The sequence below is a fragment of the Pygocentrus nattereri genome, chromosome 11 (genome assembly GCF_015220715.1).
Source record: "Pygocentrus nattereri isolate fPygNat1 chromosome 11, fPygNat1.pri, whole genome shotgun sequence".
NCBI classification, from domain to species: domain Eukaryota; kingdom Metazoa; phylum Chordata; class Actinopteri; order Characiformes; family Serrasalmidae; genus Pygocentrus; species Pygocentrus nattereri.
The window spans coordinates 21,728,136-21,745,906 of NC_051221.1; the positions used below are offsets into that span (position 1 = coordinate 21,728,136).

Consider the following 17,771-nt stretch of genomic DNA (forward strand, 5'->3'; position numbering starts at 1 on the left):
GTGCGGAGTGGCACTGCAGCCGTGGCAACTTCAACCACCCTCTCCAGCAGAACTATTGAGCAGCACCAGGGCAGTTCTGCTCTTCGGATGAGTGTAACTGTGCTCTTCGTTACTCTGGGTCTTTCTCAAGCAGACCTCTAAGCCGGATCCATTGGCTTGTTAGCGACTGGTAGGGTTTATAGCGGCGTGATGTATTTTTTTTTTTATTTTATTAATTTTAGTTCTCGGAATCACACATTACATAACATAAAGACAGTATCGAGGGGCAGAGAGAGATCAGGCATCACATTATGACCACGTCCTTATTTCTACGCTCACTGTCCATTTTATCTGCTCCACTTACTGTGTAGGTGCACTTTGTACATAACTACTGCAGTCCATATCAAAGTTAATGTAACCGTGATGACTTGCGAAATATGAGTCAAAGTTCGCGTTGCCCTTCTACCGCCCCTTTACATAACAGCAAGCGCTCATATTTAATCCTGCTGCACCTCCAGAAACGGCTCAGACACGCTGAGGGCTCAGCCAGGGTCGAACGATGGGCGCTCTGGCCTTACTGCTGTGGACCGTGACTGGAGCGGCCCTGCTAGAGCCAGCGGCAGCACACGATGGTAAGAGCGGCTGCAAGTTTTCGGTGGCCTTGCTTGCTTGCTTACTTACTGTCTGTGTGTGGGCTACTTTTAAATTAAAGAGGACACACGCATGCGTATATATATATATATATATATATATATATATATATATATATATATATATATATATATATGTGTGTGTGTGTGTGTGTGTGCGTGTGTGTGTGTCTATATATATATATATATATATATATATATATATATATATATATATATATATATGTGTGTGTGTGTGTGTGTGTATGTGTGTATATATATATATATATATATAGTGGGACAAAAAAAATAATCAGCTACTGATTGTGCAAGTTCTCCTACTTAGAAAGATGAGAGGTCTGTAATTTTCATCATAGGTACACTTCAACTATGAGAGACAAAATGAGGGAAAAAATCCAGGTAATAACATTGTAGGATTTTTAAAGAATTTATTTGTAAATTATATAATTGTAAATTATGAAAATATGTATTTGGTCACCCACAAACAAGATTTCTGGCTCTCACAGACCTGTTACTTCTTCTTTTAGAAGCTCTTCTGTCCTCCACATGTTACCTGTATTAATGGCACCTGTTTGACTTCATTATCTGTATAAAAGACACCTGTCCACAGCCTCAAACAGTCAGACTCCAAACTCAACCATGGCCAGGATCAAAGAGCTGTCAAAGGACACCAGGAAGAAAATTGTAGCCCTGCACCAGGCTGGGAATAGTGAATCTACAATAGGCAAGCAGGTTGGTGTGAGTAAATCAACTGTGGGAGCAATTGTAAGAAAGTGGAAGACAAACAAGACCATTGATAATCTCCCTCAATCTGGGGTCCCACGCAAGATCTCAACCCGTGGGGTCAAAATGATCATGAGAACAGTGAGCAAAAATCCCAGAACTACACGGAGGGACCTGATGAATGACCGGCAGAGAGCTGGGACCAAAGTAACAAAGGCTACCATCAGTAACACACTACGCCGAGAGGGACTCAAATCCTGCAGTGCCAGGCGTGTCCCCCTGCTTAAGCCAGTACATGTCCAGGCCCATCTGAAGTTTGCCAGGGAGCATATGGATGATCCAGAAGAGGATTGGGAGAATATCATGTGGTCAGATGAAACCAAAATAGAACTAGCAAAAACTTAACTCGTCATGTTTGGAGGAAGAAGAGTGCTGAGCTGCTTCCCAAGAGCACCATACCTACTGTGAAGCATGGGGGTGGAAACATCATGCTTTGGGGCTGTTTCTCTGCAAAGGGGACAGAATGACTGATCTGTGTTAAGGGAAGAATGAACGGGGCCCTGTATTGTGAGATTTTAAGTCAGAACCTCCTTCCATCATTGAGAGCAACGAAGATGGAATGTGGCTGGGTCTTCCAGCATGACGATGATCCCAAACACACCACTCGGGCAATGAAGGAGTGGCTCCGTAAAAAGCATTTCAAGGTCCTGGAGTGTCCTAGCCAGTCACCAGACCTCAACCCCATAGAATATTTGTGGAGGGACCTGAAAGTCCATGTTGCCCAGCGACAGCCCCAAAACATCACTGCTCTAGAGGAGATCTGCAGGAGGAATGGGCCAAAATACCAGCTACTGTGTGTGCAAACCTGGTGAAGACTTGTCAGGGTCGCAGGACTTGTTCAATCAGTGGCTGACTAAATACTTTTTTGTCCCACTGTATATATTATACTAAGAATGTATAAGATGTCTGTGGTAATATACAGCAAGTCTACAACAATGCTTCTCTTAGTACTTCTGTATAGTAAGTTCTGTACTGTCTTATAAAAATCTACTATATGTATTTTCATAGTAATTGTTAGAATTTACTGCAAACATGTAGAATATCCTTTATTGTAGTATATTATAGTATAGATCATGAGGGAGAAAAGTACAGTTGCACAAATCTAAAGTAAAAAAGCTTGACCTAAAAGGGGAGAACTGTTTTACTGTATGTAGCCATAACTTTACACTTCACTCTGATTTAGCTGGTCTTTGTCTGACAGGGCCTGTTGTGCAGACTAAGTTAGGAGCTCTAAAAGGTGAGTATGTGACGGTTAAAGGGAAGGACACAGTTGTACACAGCTACCTGGGAGTGCCGTTTGCAAAGTCACCAGTGGGTCCTTTGAGACTTGCTCCACCCCAACCTGCAGAAGCATGGGAAGGAGTGAGAGATGCTACACAACAGCCATACATGTAAGAGGACACAGACAAATCACACTGATTTTAAATATTTACATACACAATATGTACAGTAACTCATGTTGTACAGATTGACATTTGATGTTGCAGATTTAAACAACATGCAGTTTTGCATTAACTCAGAATTCCTATTAGCATGTGCAAATATTTCTGAATTAGTTCAGGGCCTCAACCCAATGCCATCAATAACCACAATAGAATAAATTACAACGCTGATCTCATAATAATGTAGAGGGCCAATTTTGTGGAAATCTTATCTGATGCCATTTATTTCAGATGCATTCAACATAGGACACTACTTGTAGGTCTTCTACAACACTTACTTATGAACTTTGAAGTCCCTGAGATGTCTGAGGACTGCCTCTACCTCAACATTTATACTCCCTCTAAACCTGGTGAAGATGCTAAATTACCTGTAAGTTTTTTTTTATTATTTTATTTAAATTGCAATTTCCTATAGAGTAAAAATTAACCATTCAGCTTGATTTAACAGTGAAACTTATGGTCTTATTGATATTACACTGTCTTGGTAAATTACATCATTTGTAGTTTTGGTTCTTCACTTAAGTATTTTGGATTCAATGTGACACAGTAACATGATTTCAAAGTATTGTGTCAGCTGGAACATTTAGGCTGTCACTTTTTATTGTGCCCTTGTGTACATCATTGGACATCCAAATCGTCACTGGTGGAACCTTATATCCCTGTTTTGGTCACATTTTGTTCTTTGACAAGAATTGAAACAACCAGCTGCTCATTACATTCTGTCAAAATGTCAGGACAAATGGATAAACAGAAACAATCCAAAATGCAAGAGATCTTAAAAGAATATCACCAAATATCATAGTATACAATGTTGCACAGAAAAAGTGGTGTGGAGATATTTTTCTTATCCTCATCTACTCTTGTGCTTCATCTAATCAAGCTCCTCTTGGTACTAAATAGACCTGATCTTGAGACATGGATGGTTTGCATCTCATGATGTTCCCTCTGAGACTGTGTACATTTCTGCATGGTGGCAATTTTCTGTACACCATTTTGTTGGACAGAATTGATGCTTTGGTTCTCTCTGGAATGCAAATTGTGAGCTGTGAAATGTGTGTGAATTTTTATTTCTGGTGTTCCACAGGTCATGGTTTGGATCCATGGTGGAGGATTAACTTTAGGCTCAGCTTCCATGCAAGACGGAAGTGTGCTGGCAGCCTATGAGGATGTTGTTGTTGTAGTAATCCAGTACAGGCTTGGGTTACTTGGATTTTTCAGGTAACATGAATACACAAATATCCTTGATAATGTCTGAGAATTCTAGTATTATTTAGTTATAGTATGTTACGTGTTTTCATGTATATTAATGAATAATTAAATTTTTGTCAAAATCTGGTGTGTCTGGTTTTATTTGAGTTGTTTGTGTGTCTATATAGAGTATTTTTAGCAATTGCAAGAGTCACGTTTAAATTTCATGAACTTCATTTAAAGAGCACATGGAAAGTATTTTGGGTCATACGTGATTTTGTTTATGTGTCTTTCTCCTTTTAGCACAGGAGATGAACATGCCCCAGGAAACTATGGTCTCCTGGACCAGGTGGCAGCACTTCAGTGGGTCCAGGAGAACATCCACAGCTTTGGAGGTGATCCTGGAGCAGTCACCATCTTTGGGGAGTCTGCTGGAGGAATTAGTGTGTCTCTACAGGTATGCATGTAAAATTTGTGTGATGCATTTTTGACCTCTCTTTCAGTTCCATCATTAAAACATGAAGTAATGTAAATGTGCCATTAAAATTTCGAAATAGTTAATAATAATTCATTAATTACAAAAGTTTAGGGGTGCAACAATTATTCGACTTAGTCAACTAAAATCGATGACCAAATTAGTTGACAACTAATGTAATAGTTGATTAGTTGGTGAAGTCATTGCATGTCTTTCTCGCACTCACTAAGAACGTTTTTGACGTGACTAATTACTGGAGAGGTAACAGTTGCGCGAAGGCAGCCTCAGGAAAATCTGCAAAAGTGTTTGAGCTAAACTAAGAAAACAGGGCTGTCAGTTGTGTTATTTGTAAAGCATGGAGTACAGCCTCAATGCTGGAGCATCTGAAGAGGAAACTTACTGAGTGAAGATTAATCTCGATGAAATATGCCATGTCCCCACATACTAGCTCACTAAATAGTGTGTAAAAACGGTGCATACACCATTAGAAGTGCACTCATTAGTGTAGTGTGTGAAGTACAGAAGTGTATGGTTTGTGACGCGGCATCTGTGTTTCCGTTGTGATAGCTAGTTGGTTAATGTTAAAAGCCTTCCTGTTTCATGAGCTGAGCTGAGCTGTAATATTTGAATTTTGAAATTCTCTGTTATCGTTAATGGATCTGGAACAGAGAAGCAGCTAACTGTTATTCACAGCGACCCTCTCAACAAACAACCTCAAGCTAAATTTAAAAGCTACAGCTACATAAAAGTTATTTGGTAATGTAGTGATTCATAATATGAATAATCGATTATTTCTAGTCAGTAATCAATCGAGTATTGGACTATAAGATTAGTCGTTTGCTGCAGCCCTACAAAAATTACATAATTGATTTTGTTTTAGTGTTTAGATCATTTCTCTTTTCTTTGAAACAGATTCTTTCACCACTGTCTGCTGGTCTGTTCCGCTCTGCCATAGCAGAGAGCGGCACTGCAGCGATGGATGCAATCATGACTGACAATCCTTTACCTATAGCTCAGGTAAAAAGTGTCTGTTCTTTAGTGTCCACTCATTATGTTCTGAATGAAATACTTCAAGTAGGCCTGGATCATGTAGTGAGTTTATGAGATGTGGTCAGGCGCCTGAGCCAATAGGGAGCCACCATAATGAATCTTGAGAAAATCTAACTAGCTGTTGTCAACCTAATAGTGAGAAAATGACATAATTTGTCCCTGTGATAGAGATGTGTTTCACTGCTATTACCTAGGTCAAACTGCTTGATTCTTTGAGTGATAATGGATGATCATTTCCAAAGCCAAATATGAAATGTCAGCCATCCAAGTTACAGAAAAAGGTCATGAGGGGATATAAATTTTAAAATATATTCCAGCTGTTCAGTTTTAATAAATGTTGTCTTCACTGGAGTAAATGTGCTAGTGAAGAATAGATGCATGCTTTATAGGGAAGTGCTCTTGTTAATGTGTGCATAAACTATTGCTATGTCACCACACTTATGGCGGCGACGTGCCCAGCACTGTAGTTAGTGTGCTACCTTAGTGGTGCTGCTTAGGTTTTGTGTAACCAGCTGTGATATGATTAAAAACGGTAGCCAGTTAGGGGCCCACATATTATTTGTGCCCAGGGGCTGATAGCCTGATGATCTGGGCCTGACGTCAAGTGATACTTTTCTAGCATGATTATTGTAATTACGCACTGAAAGCTAAAAAGATGTAAACCGGAATATGTCGATATTTCTCTGTTCAGCATTTGGCTGAAATGTCTGGCTGTGACATCTCCAGCACAAAGAAGATGGTGGATTGTGTTATGCAGCTGTCAGAGAAGGACCTTCAAAGGGTTACAGAAATTGTGAGTTTTTAATAAGTACTATGAAGTGAAATAAATGGATAGCTAAAGATTTTCTTATTATTATACGTATATGGTTGGGGATCATGTCTTGTTCTGCAGTGTTTTTTTTTTCTTTTTTAGGAGGGACTGATCTCTGTCAAAGTGCCAAAGGATGGACGATTTCTTCCTAAATCTGTGTATGAACTTCTAAAGAATAAGCAGTTCAATAAAGTGCCATTAATCACAGGTGTGACAGATGATGACGGTGGATATGGACTTATTAATGTGAGTGAAAGGTTGCCTTCTTTGAAATCTTTGTACTGTGAACCAAAGCATGGGACCATCAGTCAGGTCAATAAATATTTGGACGTTGAGAGCTCTTTTTTTATCGTATAATCTAAATACCCTCTAATTTGAGGGTATTTACATGTAATGCAGGTGAACAGTGTAGGAACAGGTTCTTTTCCTGGTGAATTATTTTTTATGCTTGTTGTAATGAAAATACCATAATACATTGAAACACCATTAAACTAAGATAATATAACGGTTATGCAACTTTTAATAGAGAAAATGCTTAAATTCATGGGGTTCTTAACTTTTGACGCTTGTGCAGCCATCTTAACGTATTTTCTGTTTTTTCTCATAACCATCTGTTTAGAGTGTGCCTCTGAAAAACCTCTTTTTACAGGGGCCATGTAGCCTGAACACTTCGCCTTACCCCTCTTTCTCAAAAAAGAGAAATGGGAGAGATGGGATTGGGCCTAAATACAGAGAGCCTACTACAACATGAAACCTGTTGGCAAGCCTCCAAAACATCTAAAAAGCCTATGTTTAGTTTTGGAATAACATGTGCCAGAAGAAGAGGATGGAGAAAAGAAGGAACTGCTTATGATCCAAAGCATGGTGGGGGTAGTGTCGCCTTACCCACTGTATCTCAACAAAAATTTGGCACACAATACCCCCAGATGTAGACACTCGAAATGGAGTTCTAAGGGGTTGGGCAAGGGTAGAAATGGGATTGGGGGTAAATACAGAGGACTTAACACCACATGTAAACCATTGTCAAGCCTCAAAAACAGGAAGACTAGAGCTTCCAAAAGTGTCTAAAAATTCTGTGAAGTTCTGAAACAACATCCTAGGGTGAGTTCAGAGAAAGATCAACTTGTGACAGAAGAAGAAGGTGGAGAAGAGAAGGAACTCTTTATAATTCAAAGTGTGGTGGAGGAAGTATATTGCCAAATAAACCTCAGACCTATTTTAAGGCAAAGAAGTAAAATGTTCTGCAATGGCCATTTCAGTCACTTGACCTCAATCCAATCAAGGATGCATTCACTTATTGAAGGTAAAACTGAAGTTAAATCACCTCAGCAACAAGCAGGAACTGAAGACAGCTGCAGTTAAAGTTACTATTGAGTGTATAATTGTCAGTTTGTCCAATTCCATTTGTTCCCCTAAAAATAGGGAGGGGGGTTGTGTATGAGAATGGCTGTGTATTCTACCCTGTTTACCTGATTTGAATATAAATATATAAACTAAAGCTGAAAGTCTGCATTTTGACCAAATTCATTATTTAATTTAAACTCCAATATTCTGTGGCAGACAGCAAAAAAAAACTTTGTGTTCAAATATTTATGGACCTGACCTGACCTGTGTGTGTTCTTTAAATTCTACTGGTTTTGAGCATGATCTGTCTATCAAGTCAGCAAAGATGTTTGATAGATTTGCTGCCAACACAAAAATATTTTAATTTTTCCACAGTTCCTTCTTGCTCCAGGATGGACTGACGGAATCAGCAGAGAGCAAGTCATGTCAAAAATGCCATTCTTTTTTTCTGGTGTAAGTGAAGATCTGGCTGTGATAATCCCTCTTATCTGTATAAATCTCATGCTAAAATTCTCAGTTATATTGAGGCTGAATATGCATGTATGTATGTATTATGCACACACGTCTTAATCAAATCAAATCAAATTTATTTGTATAGTGCTTTTTACAACGGATGTTGTCACAAAGCAGCTTTACAGAATTTCGGAAAAGACAAAGTTTCAACAGGACTGTAAGAATGTACAGAAACCCCCTGGTGGGCAAGCCAGGGTCAACAGTGGCAAGGAAAAACTCCCTCAGAACTGAGGAAGAAACCTTTGGAGGAACCAGGCTCACCAGGGGCAACCCATCCTCCTCTGGTCAAACTACCTACAAGTGATTATATCACTAATATTAATAGCAGTAATATTGGTATTAGGAATAACTAGGAGTCTAAGAGAACATCAGTGTAGGGTGGGCAGCTTGTCCAAGGCAGGTGGTGGCAGCTGGGGCATGGGCAGCTGGTCTGAAGTGGGTAGCAGGAGGGCTCAGCAGTCAGTCGTCCTTCAGTGTCCAGCCGGATATATGGGTGATTGTATACTCGGAAAGAAAGCAGGTAAATGGAATTAGTTTTGTTCTATCCGTTTGTACATAAACAGGGAATGTAAACATTTCCAGAGTGAGGCTAATGACTCCAGCAGATCTGACTATGACAGCTTAACTAAAAGGAGAGAACCAGAAGGACACACAGACACGGCAGCACTCTGAAACAGTTCGGCATCCCTCCGCTCCACCGTCCACAAACCTGAGTGACCGCGTGCGAGCAGCGGGACGAGAGCACCAGCGTCTCAGTTTACTATAATTCCCTGTGTCCATGGACCCCTGCTGCCTTTATCTAAGGGGGAACATTAGCTACCAAAAGCTAAACTGAACAAGTGAGTTTTCAGCCTAGTCTTAAAGATTGAGACTGTGTCTGAGTCCAGAACAGTTTCTGGAAGATCATTCCAGAGTTTGGGGGCTTTATAAGAAAAAGCTCTTCCCCCAGCTGAAACCTTCTGAATTCTGGGGACTATTAATAAGCCAGCACTCTGGGATCTGAGTGGTCGTGATGGCTCATAATGAGAAATAAGGTCTTGCAGGTACTCAGGAGCAAGACCATGTAGGGCTTTATAAGTCAATAAAAGGATTTTATAATCAATACGGAATTTAATAGGTAGCCAATGAAGTGATTCCTGCTCGTGCATCCTGACAGTAGCGCGTTACAGTAGTCTAGCCTGGAAGTAATAAAGGCATGTACTAGTGTTTCCGCATCACGCAGGGATAGGGCATTTCTGATCTTGGCAATGTTGCAAAGATGTAGAAAAGCTGTCCTAGTGATGCTGCCTATGTGTTGATCGAATGATAAATCTGAATCTATTATAACGCCAAGATTTTTTGCTGCTGATCCAGGTGTGGCTGGAAAGTCGGCGAGATTTAAGATTAAATCTGGTAATTTACTTCTTGCTAATTTTGGACCCAGAAGGAGAACCTCTGTTTTGTTACTGTTTAATAGGAGAAAGTTACGTGACATCCAGCCTTTCACGTCTTTTACACAGTCCTCCATTTTCTTTAACCTGTATTTGTCATCAGGCTTGGCTGATATGTACAGTTGAGTATCGTCTGCATAACAATGAAAGTTTACGCCATGGTTACTTATAACTGTGCCTAACGGTAACATGTATAGTGTAAATAGTAATGGTCCTAATATAGACCCCTGCGGAACTCCAAATCTTACTTTTGAATAAGTGGAAGATAAATTGTTTACCCTAACAAACTGATAATGTTCTGATAGGTAAGATCTGAACCATGATAGGGCCATCCCTTTGACTCCAACCATGTTTTCTAACCTTTCTAAGAGAATATTGTGGTCTATTGTATCAAAAGCCACGCTAAGGTCAAGTAGCACTAAGAGAGATATGTAGCCTTGATCAGAGGCAAGAAGAAGATCATTAGTTATCTTAACTAGAGCCGTCTCAGTGCTGTGGTGTGGCCTGAATCCAGATTGAAATTTTTCATATATGTGGTTCTTATGTAGATATGAACTAAGTTGATGGGCCACAGCTTTTTCTAAGATCTTTGATATAAACGGTAAGTTAGAAACAGGCCTGTAATTAGACAAAACGGTGACATCAAGATTTGGTTTCTTGATCAGAGGTTTGATAACTGCTAATTTAAAAGCTTTGGGAACATGGCCCAGACTAAGGGACAAGTTTACAATAGTTTAGATAGGTTTTATAATGACTGGCAGTACTTCTTTGAGTAATTTTGATGGAATTGCATCGAGTGTGCAGGTTGTGCAATTTGCAGAAGAGATAATCTTCTCTAGTTCTAGCTGTGGGAGTGGGTAAAAGGTTTCCAGGCTCTTTTCTACAGCTGTGTTTTGTTCTATATCAGCCAAGTCAGATGACAGCCAAGCTGGATTTGAATTTGATACTGTGGGTTGAATAATAATGTTAATTAATTAATGAAAATTTATGTTTCTGCCTTTGTATTACCTCCAGCCCAGTGAGAAATGGGTGCATGAAGTAGTGCTGAATGAGTACGTAGGCACCAGTGATGATCCAATCAAAATCCGAGATGGTTTCAGAGAGATGTACGGGGACTTGATGTTTAACATTCCTGCACGCAAAGTGGCAAAATACCACAAAGGTGGACATCCATTTATGTTTTTTTCTGGTACCGAGACCAAGTCATATCTTCTCTTGTTGGGATTTGTTCATTTTCATTCAAATACCTTTTTGTGTGATTAGATTCCAGAGCACCAGTTTACCTGTATGAATTCCAGCATACTTACAATGAGATCAAAAAGATGAGGCCCAGCTTTGTTGGGAGTGACCATGCTGATGAAATTTATTTTGTGTTTGGTAGCTGCTTTGCCAACGCCCACATTAAGATTGCTGGTAAGATAATAATAGTGTTGACCTTATATAGATAAGTTATAGTGACATTATAGATAAGTTAACCGTACAAGACATGATTATTTTGAATACTGAAATCACTATTGGGGTATTTGTTCCATTTGATCTCTGGAAGACAGAGAAAAATATTCAGAATCGCGAATCAGTGAAGGTGGTTTTATGTTTCAACGTGAAGCATTGTTTTTTTGCACCTTCTTCTACACTGAGACCACAGTAAATTTTTTAATACACAATATTGCCAAAAGTATTATCACCCATCCAACTCATTGTTGATTTCATGTTTTCCAATCACTTCCATGGCCACAGGTGTATAGAATCAAGCACCTAGGCATGCAGACTGCTTCTACAAACATTTGTGAAAAAATCGGTCGCTCTCAGCTCAGTGAATTCCAGCATGGTACTGTGATAGGATGCCACCTGTGCAACAAGTCCAGCCATGAAATTTCCTCACTACTAAATATTCCACAGTCAACTGTCAGTGGTATTATAACAAAGTGGAAGTGATTGGTAATGACAGCAACTCACTGTAGGCATTCAGATGAGCTCAAGAACAGTCCGTAGAGAGCTTCATGGAATGAGTTTCCATGGCCGAGCAGCTGCATCCAGGCCTTAAACCATCAAGCGCAATGCGAAGCATCAAATGCAATGGTGTAAAGCGCCACCACTGGACTCTAGAACAGTGGAGACATGTTCTGTGAAGTGACGAATCACGCTTCTCCTAACAATCTGATGGACGAGTCTGGGTTTAGCGTTTGCCAGGAGAACGGTACTTGTCTGACTGCATTGTGTCAAGTGTAAAGTTTGGTGGACGGGGGATTATGGTGCGGGGTTGAATTTCAGGAGTTGGGCTCGGCCACTTAGTTTCAGTGAAAGGAACTTTTTTGATGCTTCAGCAGACCAAGAGATTTTAGACAATTTCGTGCTCCCAACAGTCTGGGGACAGCCCTGTCCTGTTTCCAACATGACTGCACACCGGTTGATGAACGAGTTTGGTGTGGAAGAAATTGATTGACCTACACAGAGTCCTGACCTCAACCCAATAGAACACCTTTGGGATGAATTACAGCAGAGACTGTGAGCCAGGCCTTCTCGTCCAACATCAGTGTCTGACCTCACAAATGCGCTTCTGGAAGAATGGTCAAAAATTCCCATAAACACATTCCTAAACCTTGTGGAAAGCCTTCAGAGAAGAGTTGAAGCTGTTATAGCAGCAAAGGGTGGGCTGACATCATATTAAACCCTATGTATTAAGAATGGAATGTCACTCAAGTTCTTATGCATGTAAAGGCAGACAAATGAATACTTTCGGAAATATAGTGTATGTTTTTCTTTACTAAATTGTGGAAGAAATTTTCTAATATAATATCTGTCTATATCTATCTAGATATTCTAATATCTGTAATATAAAGCAATTTAGTAAATCATAATAATGAGATCCTATTTCATAATTATGGTTATGTATGTAATAATTTTGCCTTACTATATCATAATTAAGACTTGCTATCTCACACTTATAACTTCATATCTCAATTATGATTTAGTATCTTATAATTATTACTTAGCATCTCAGTGCAAATGTTTCTCTCTCGTGTTCTTTCTTTCAGGTCAGTTTACGGAGAAAGAAAATGAACTATGTAGAACTGTGATGCACTATTGGGGAAACTTTGCTCGCACTGGGTGAGTAATTACACTTGATGAGTCTCAATCTCTGGACTGGTGTGACATTCACTGAAGTGCTCAATATTGTCATGTTGAATCTGAGACTGAAGCATATAAAAACACCACTGAGAGGGGACTTGTGTTTGACTAGCTTCCATGCTTGTTAAAAATAAATGAATGATACCCATTTTGTGGTTTAAGAATTATGGGAGTCATCAGAACCAGATCAGAAGTGTTGAATGACTTGGGGAACCCTTCATATTGGGCAGTAATTTAGTCTTGCAGTGAATGGCAGAAGGTGTATCTCTTGCAAAAGCATACTTTTTTTACATAAGTATCTTGCACATCAGCTTGTCCTATGAACCCTGGTGTGGTTTACATAGATCTCCAAACGGGCCCGGCCTGACGCCATGGCCTGAGCACGGAACTGAAGCGGAGTATCTGGGTATTGGGCTGGAGCAGAAAGCTGGCAAGAATCTGAAGGGAAAGCACTACACGTTCATGACCAAGACTCTTCCACGCTTGATTCGAGAGAAAAAGAAGGGTGAGCCTTGTGTGGTGCTTATTATTTGTACTGGATGATGTTTATTGACAACAGCTTTTCAAATTATTCCTGAGCCCATGTGGAAAGATCCATCACAAATGCATGCAGATTTTTAATGCAGTGTTGTCTGAGGGGGTGAAGTTCACAAGTATTCTGTTGTGGTTTTCGGTCGTACCATTTCTGCACTAAAATTTCAGGATTCTTTTGCTTATATTATGTGCAGTAGAGGGTGAAATACTTAATCCTTGTAGTCACTAGCTGAAAAAAAAACATTTTTAACTGTTGGATTTTTTTGCTAATGTATTTTTGGCAACATGGCAAGCCTTGATCCATCCTCAATTGTAAAAAACTAGACCTTTCTGGGATCATCATTTTGACAACATTCCTAGTCTTAGTGCTCTTGTCCCGACTTTTTTGGAACATGTTGCAGTTTTAGAACGAGTGTACAATTACCAAAAAACTATGAAGTTTATAAGGTAAAACAAGGTACTATATCTTGTCTTTCCACTGTTTTTTAACCTTTTAAAAAAAGGTTGAAGTAGATTTATAAATCACAGATGTTTGTTTTAATTGCATTTCACATATTGTCCCAGCTTTCAGCATTTAATAATGGTTATCTCTACTGTGCTTGTTCTAGTTTGGATTATTGTACAGTAAATACCCACATCAGCCATAGGCAATACTTTGGTGCATTTACTTTACTCTGCATTTACAAGTTTATAGCATTGTATTATATTGTTTGACCCTGAGAGAAGCTTTATTAGAGATAAGCTCTTTTATTGTGAGGAAAATATAATCTAGCAGAGTCTTTTTATCTGCTGGCATAGAATTTAGCGTTGTTTAATATATTCCATATTATAAACCAAACAGCAACAGATTGTCTTCATCAAATGTGCTTAATCATTGACTCATGTCTTGTAGAACTTGCTGTGCAGTAGTTGTAACTCATACATTTCCATTCTGATTATTTCTACTAACTCTGGTTGTAATTAATGCATTTTTCAGTTTCTGTGATATTTTGTATTGATTAAATGCTGGCATGCTTGTCTGACAGGGCCTGTTGTGCAGACTAAGTTAGGAGCTCTAAAAGGTGAGTATGTGACGGTTAAAGGGAAGGACACAGTTGTACACAGCTACCTGGGAGTGCCGTTTGCAAAGCCACCGATGGGTCCTTTGAGACTCGCCCCACCCCAACCTTCAGAAGCTTGGGAAGGAGTGAGAGATGCTACACAACAGCCACACATGTAAGAGGGCACAGACAAATCACACTGATTTTAAATATTTACATACACAGTATGTAAATTTGATGTTGCAGATTTAAACAACATGCAGTTTTGCATTAACTCAGAATTCCTATTAGCATGTGCAAATATTTCTGAATTAGTTCAGGCCCTCAAATCAATGCCATCAATAACCACAATAGAATAAATTACAAAGCTGATAATAGTGTAGAGGGCCAATTTTGTGGAAATCTTATCTGATACTATTTATTTCAGATGTATTCAACGTAGGATACTGCTTGATGGTATTCTACAACACTTACTTATGAACTTTGAAGTCCCTGAGATGTCTGAGGACTGCCTCTACCTCAACATTTATACTCCCTCTAAACCTGGTGAAGATGCTAAATTACCTGTAAGTTTTTTTTTATTATTTTATTTAAATTGCAATTTCCTATAGAGTAAAAATTAACCATTCAGCTTGATTTAACAGTGAAACTTATGGTCTTATTGATATTACACTGTCTTGGTAAATTACATCATTTGTAGTTTTGGTTCTTCACTTAAGTATTTTGGATTCAATGTGACACAGTAACATGATTTCAAAGTATTGTGTCAGCTGGAACATTTAGGCTGTCACTTTTTATTGTGCCCTTGTGTACATCATTGGACATCCAAATCGTCACTGGTGGAACCTTATATCCCTGTTTTGGTCACATTTTGTTCTTTGACAAGAATTGAAACAACCAGCTGCTCATTACATTCTGTCAAAATGTCAGGACAAATGGATAAACAGAAACAATCCAAAATGCAAGAGATCTTAAAAGAATATCACCAAATATCATAGTATACAATGTTGCACAGAAAAAGTGGTGTGGAGATATTTTTCTTATCCTCATCTACTCTTGTGCTTCATCTAATCAAGCTCCTCTTGGTACTAAATAGACCTGATCTTGAGACATGGATGGTTTGCATCTCATGATGTTCCCTCTGAGACTGTGTACATTTCTGCATGGTGGCAATTTTCTGTACACCATTTTGTTGGACAGAATTGATGCTTTGGTTCTCTCTGGAATGCAAATTGTGAGCTGTGAAATGTGTGTGAATTTTTATTTCTGGTGTTCCACAGGTCATGGTTTGGATCCATGGTGGAGGATTAACTTTAGGCTCAGCTTCCATGCAAGACGGAAGTGTGCTGGCAGCCTATGAGGATGTTGTTGTTGTAGTAATCCAGTACAGGCTTGGGTTACTTGGATTTTTCAGGTAACATGAATACACAAATATACTTGATAATGTCTGAGAATTCTACAACCCCAATTCCATTGAATTTGGGACATTGTTTAAAACATGAATAAAAACAGAATACAATGATTTGCAAATCCTTTTCAAGTGATATTCAATTGCGTACACTACAAAGACAAGATATGTAATGTTCACACGGATAAACTTTATTGTTTTTTGCAAATATTCACTCATTTTGAATTTGATGCCTGCAACACATTCCAAAAAAGTTGGGACAGGGGCAACAAAAGACTGGGAAAGTTGCGGAATGCTCCAAAAACACCTGTTTGGAACATTCCACAGGTGAACAGATTAATTAGAAAGAGGTGAGTGTCATGATTGGGTATAAAGGGAGCATCCCTGAAAGGCTTAGTCGTTCACAAGCAAGGATGGGGCGAGGTTCACCACTTTGTGAACATCTGCGTGAGAAAATAGTCCAACAGTTTAAGAACAACGTTTCTCAACGTGCAAAAGTGTCCTGTGGTCTGACGAGTCCACATTTCAGATGGTTTTGGAAATCATGGACGTCGTGTCCTCTGGGCCAAAGAGGAAAAGGACTGTCTGGATTGTTCTCAGCGCAAAGTTCAAAAGCCAGCATCTCTGATGGTATGGGGGTGTGTTAGTTCCCATGGCATGGGTAACTTGCACATCTGTGAAGGCACCATTAAATACAAATACGACAACGGAGACTGTTGAGCAACTGAAGTTATACATCAAGCAAGAATGGTAAAGAATTCCACCTACAAAGCTTCAACAATTAGTGTCCTCAGTTCCCAAACACTTATTGAGTGTTGTTAAAAGGAAAGGTGATGTAACACAGTGGTAAACACGCCCCTGTCCCAACTTCTTTGGAATGTGTTGCAGACATCAAATCCAAATGAGTGAATATTTGCACAAAACAATAAAGTTTGTCCGTTTGAACATTAAATATCTTGTCTTTGTAGTGTATGCAATTGAATATAGGTTGAAAAGGATTTGCAAATCTTCATATTCTGTTTTTATTTATGTTTTACACAACTTCTCAACTTCATTGGAATTGGGGTTGTAGTATTATTTAGTTATAGTATGTTACGTGTTTTCATGTATATTAATGAATAATTTAATTTTTGTCAAAATCTGGTGTGTCTGGTTTTATTTGAGTTGTTTGTCTGTCTATATAGAGTATTTTTAGCAATTGCAAGAGTGATGTTTAAATTTCATCAATTTCATTTAAAGACCACATGGAAAGTATTTTGGGTCATATTTGATTGTTTCTTTTATTTGTCTTTCTCCTTTTAGCACAGGAGATGAACATGCCCCAGGAAACTATGGTCTCCTGGACCAGGTGGCAGCACTTCAGTGGGTCCAGGTGAACATCCACAGCTTTGGAGGTGATCCTGGAGCAGTCACCATCTTTGGGGAGTCTGCTGGAGGAATTAGTGTGTCTCTACAGGTATGCATGTAAAATTTGTGTGATGCATTTTTGACCTCTCTTTCAGTTCCATCATTAAAACATGAAGTAATGTAAATGTGCCATTAAAATTTCGAAATAGTTAATAATAATTCATTAATTACAAAAGTTTAGGTGTGCAACAATTATTCGACTTAGTCAACTAAAATCGATGACCAAATTAGTTGACAACTAATGTAATAGTTGATTAGTTGGTGAAGTCATTGCATGTCTTTCTCGCACTCACTAAGAACGTTTTTGACGTGACTAATTACTGGAGAGGTAACAGTTGCGCGAAGGCAGCCTCAGGAAAATCTGCAAAAGTGTTTGAGCTAAACTAAGAAAACAGGGCTGTCAGTTGTGTTATTTGTAAAGCATGGAGTACAGCCTCAATGCTGGAGCATCTGAAGAGGAAACTTACTGAGTGAAGATTAATCTCGATGAAATATGCCATGTCCCCACATACTAGCTCACTAAATAGTGTGTAAAAACGGTGCATACACCATTAGAAGTGCACTCATTAGTGTAGTGTGTGAAGTACA

At 39.1% G+C, this 17,771-nt stretch overlaps 1 protein-coding gene across 1 annotated transcript in view; it reads left to right on the plus strand.

Annotated features, from left to right (window-relative positions):
* The first annotated feature begins 29 nt into the window (after nucleotides 1–29).
* Nucleotides 30–17,771, plus strand: part of ces2b (carboxylesterase 2b) — a 32,931-nt gene continuing 15,189 nt past the window's right edge. The window contains exons 1-18 of the mRNA XM_037542401.1: nucleotides 30–169; nucleotides 498–611; nucleotides 2,614–2,803; nucleotides 3,086–3,224; nucleotides 3,939–4,072; nucleotides 4,346–4,499; nucleotides 5,430–5,534; nucleotides 6,259–6,360; nucleotides 6,481–6,624; nucleotides 8,098–8,175; nucleotides 10,680–10,827; nucleotides 10,929–11,078; nucleotides 12,701–12,773; nucleotides 13,139–13,299; nucleotides 14,354–14,543; nucleotides 14,796–14,934; nucleotides 15,649–15,782; nucleotides 17,079–17,232. Of these exons, the coding sequence (XP_037398298.1) occupies nucleotides 539–611; nucleotides 2,614–2,803; nucleotides 3,086–3,224; nucleotides 3,939–4,072; nucleotides 4,346–4,499; nucleotides 5,430–5,534; nucleotides 6,259–6,360; nucleotides 6,481–6,624; nucleotides 8,098–8,175; nucleotides 10,680–10,827; nucleotides 10,929–11,078; nucleotides 12,701–12,773; nucleotides 13,139–13,299; nucleotides 14,354–14,543; nucleotides 14,796–14,934; nucleotides 15,649–15,782; nucleotides 17,079–17,232 (2,268 nt within the window). The 5' untranslated portion in view covers nucleotides 30–169; nucleotides 498–538. The remainder of the gene's footprint in view (nucleotides 170–497; nucleotides 612–2,613; nucleotides 2,804–3,085; nucleotides 3,225–3,938; nucleotides 4,073–4,345; nucleotides 4,500–5,429; nucleotides 5,535–6,258; nucleotides 6,361–6,480; nucleotides 6,625–8,097; nucleotides 8,176–10,679; nucleotides 10,828–10,928; nucleotides 11,079–12,700; nucleotides 12,774–13,138; nucleotides 13,300–14,353; nucleotides 14,544–14,795; nucleotides 14,935–15,648; nucleotides 15,783–17,078; nucleotides 17,233–17,771) is intronic.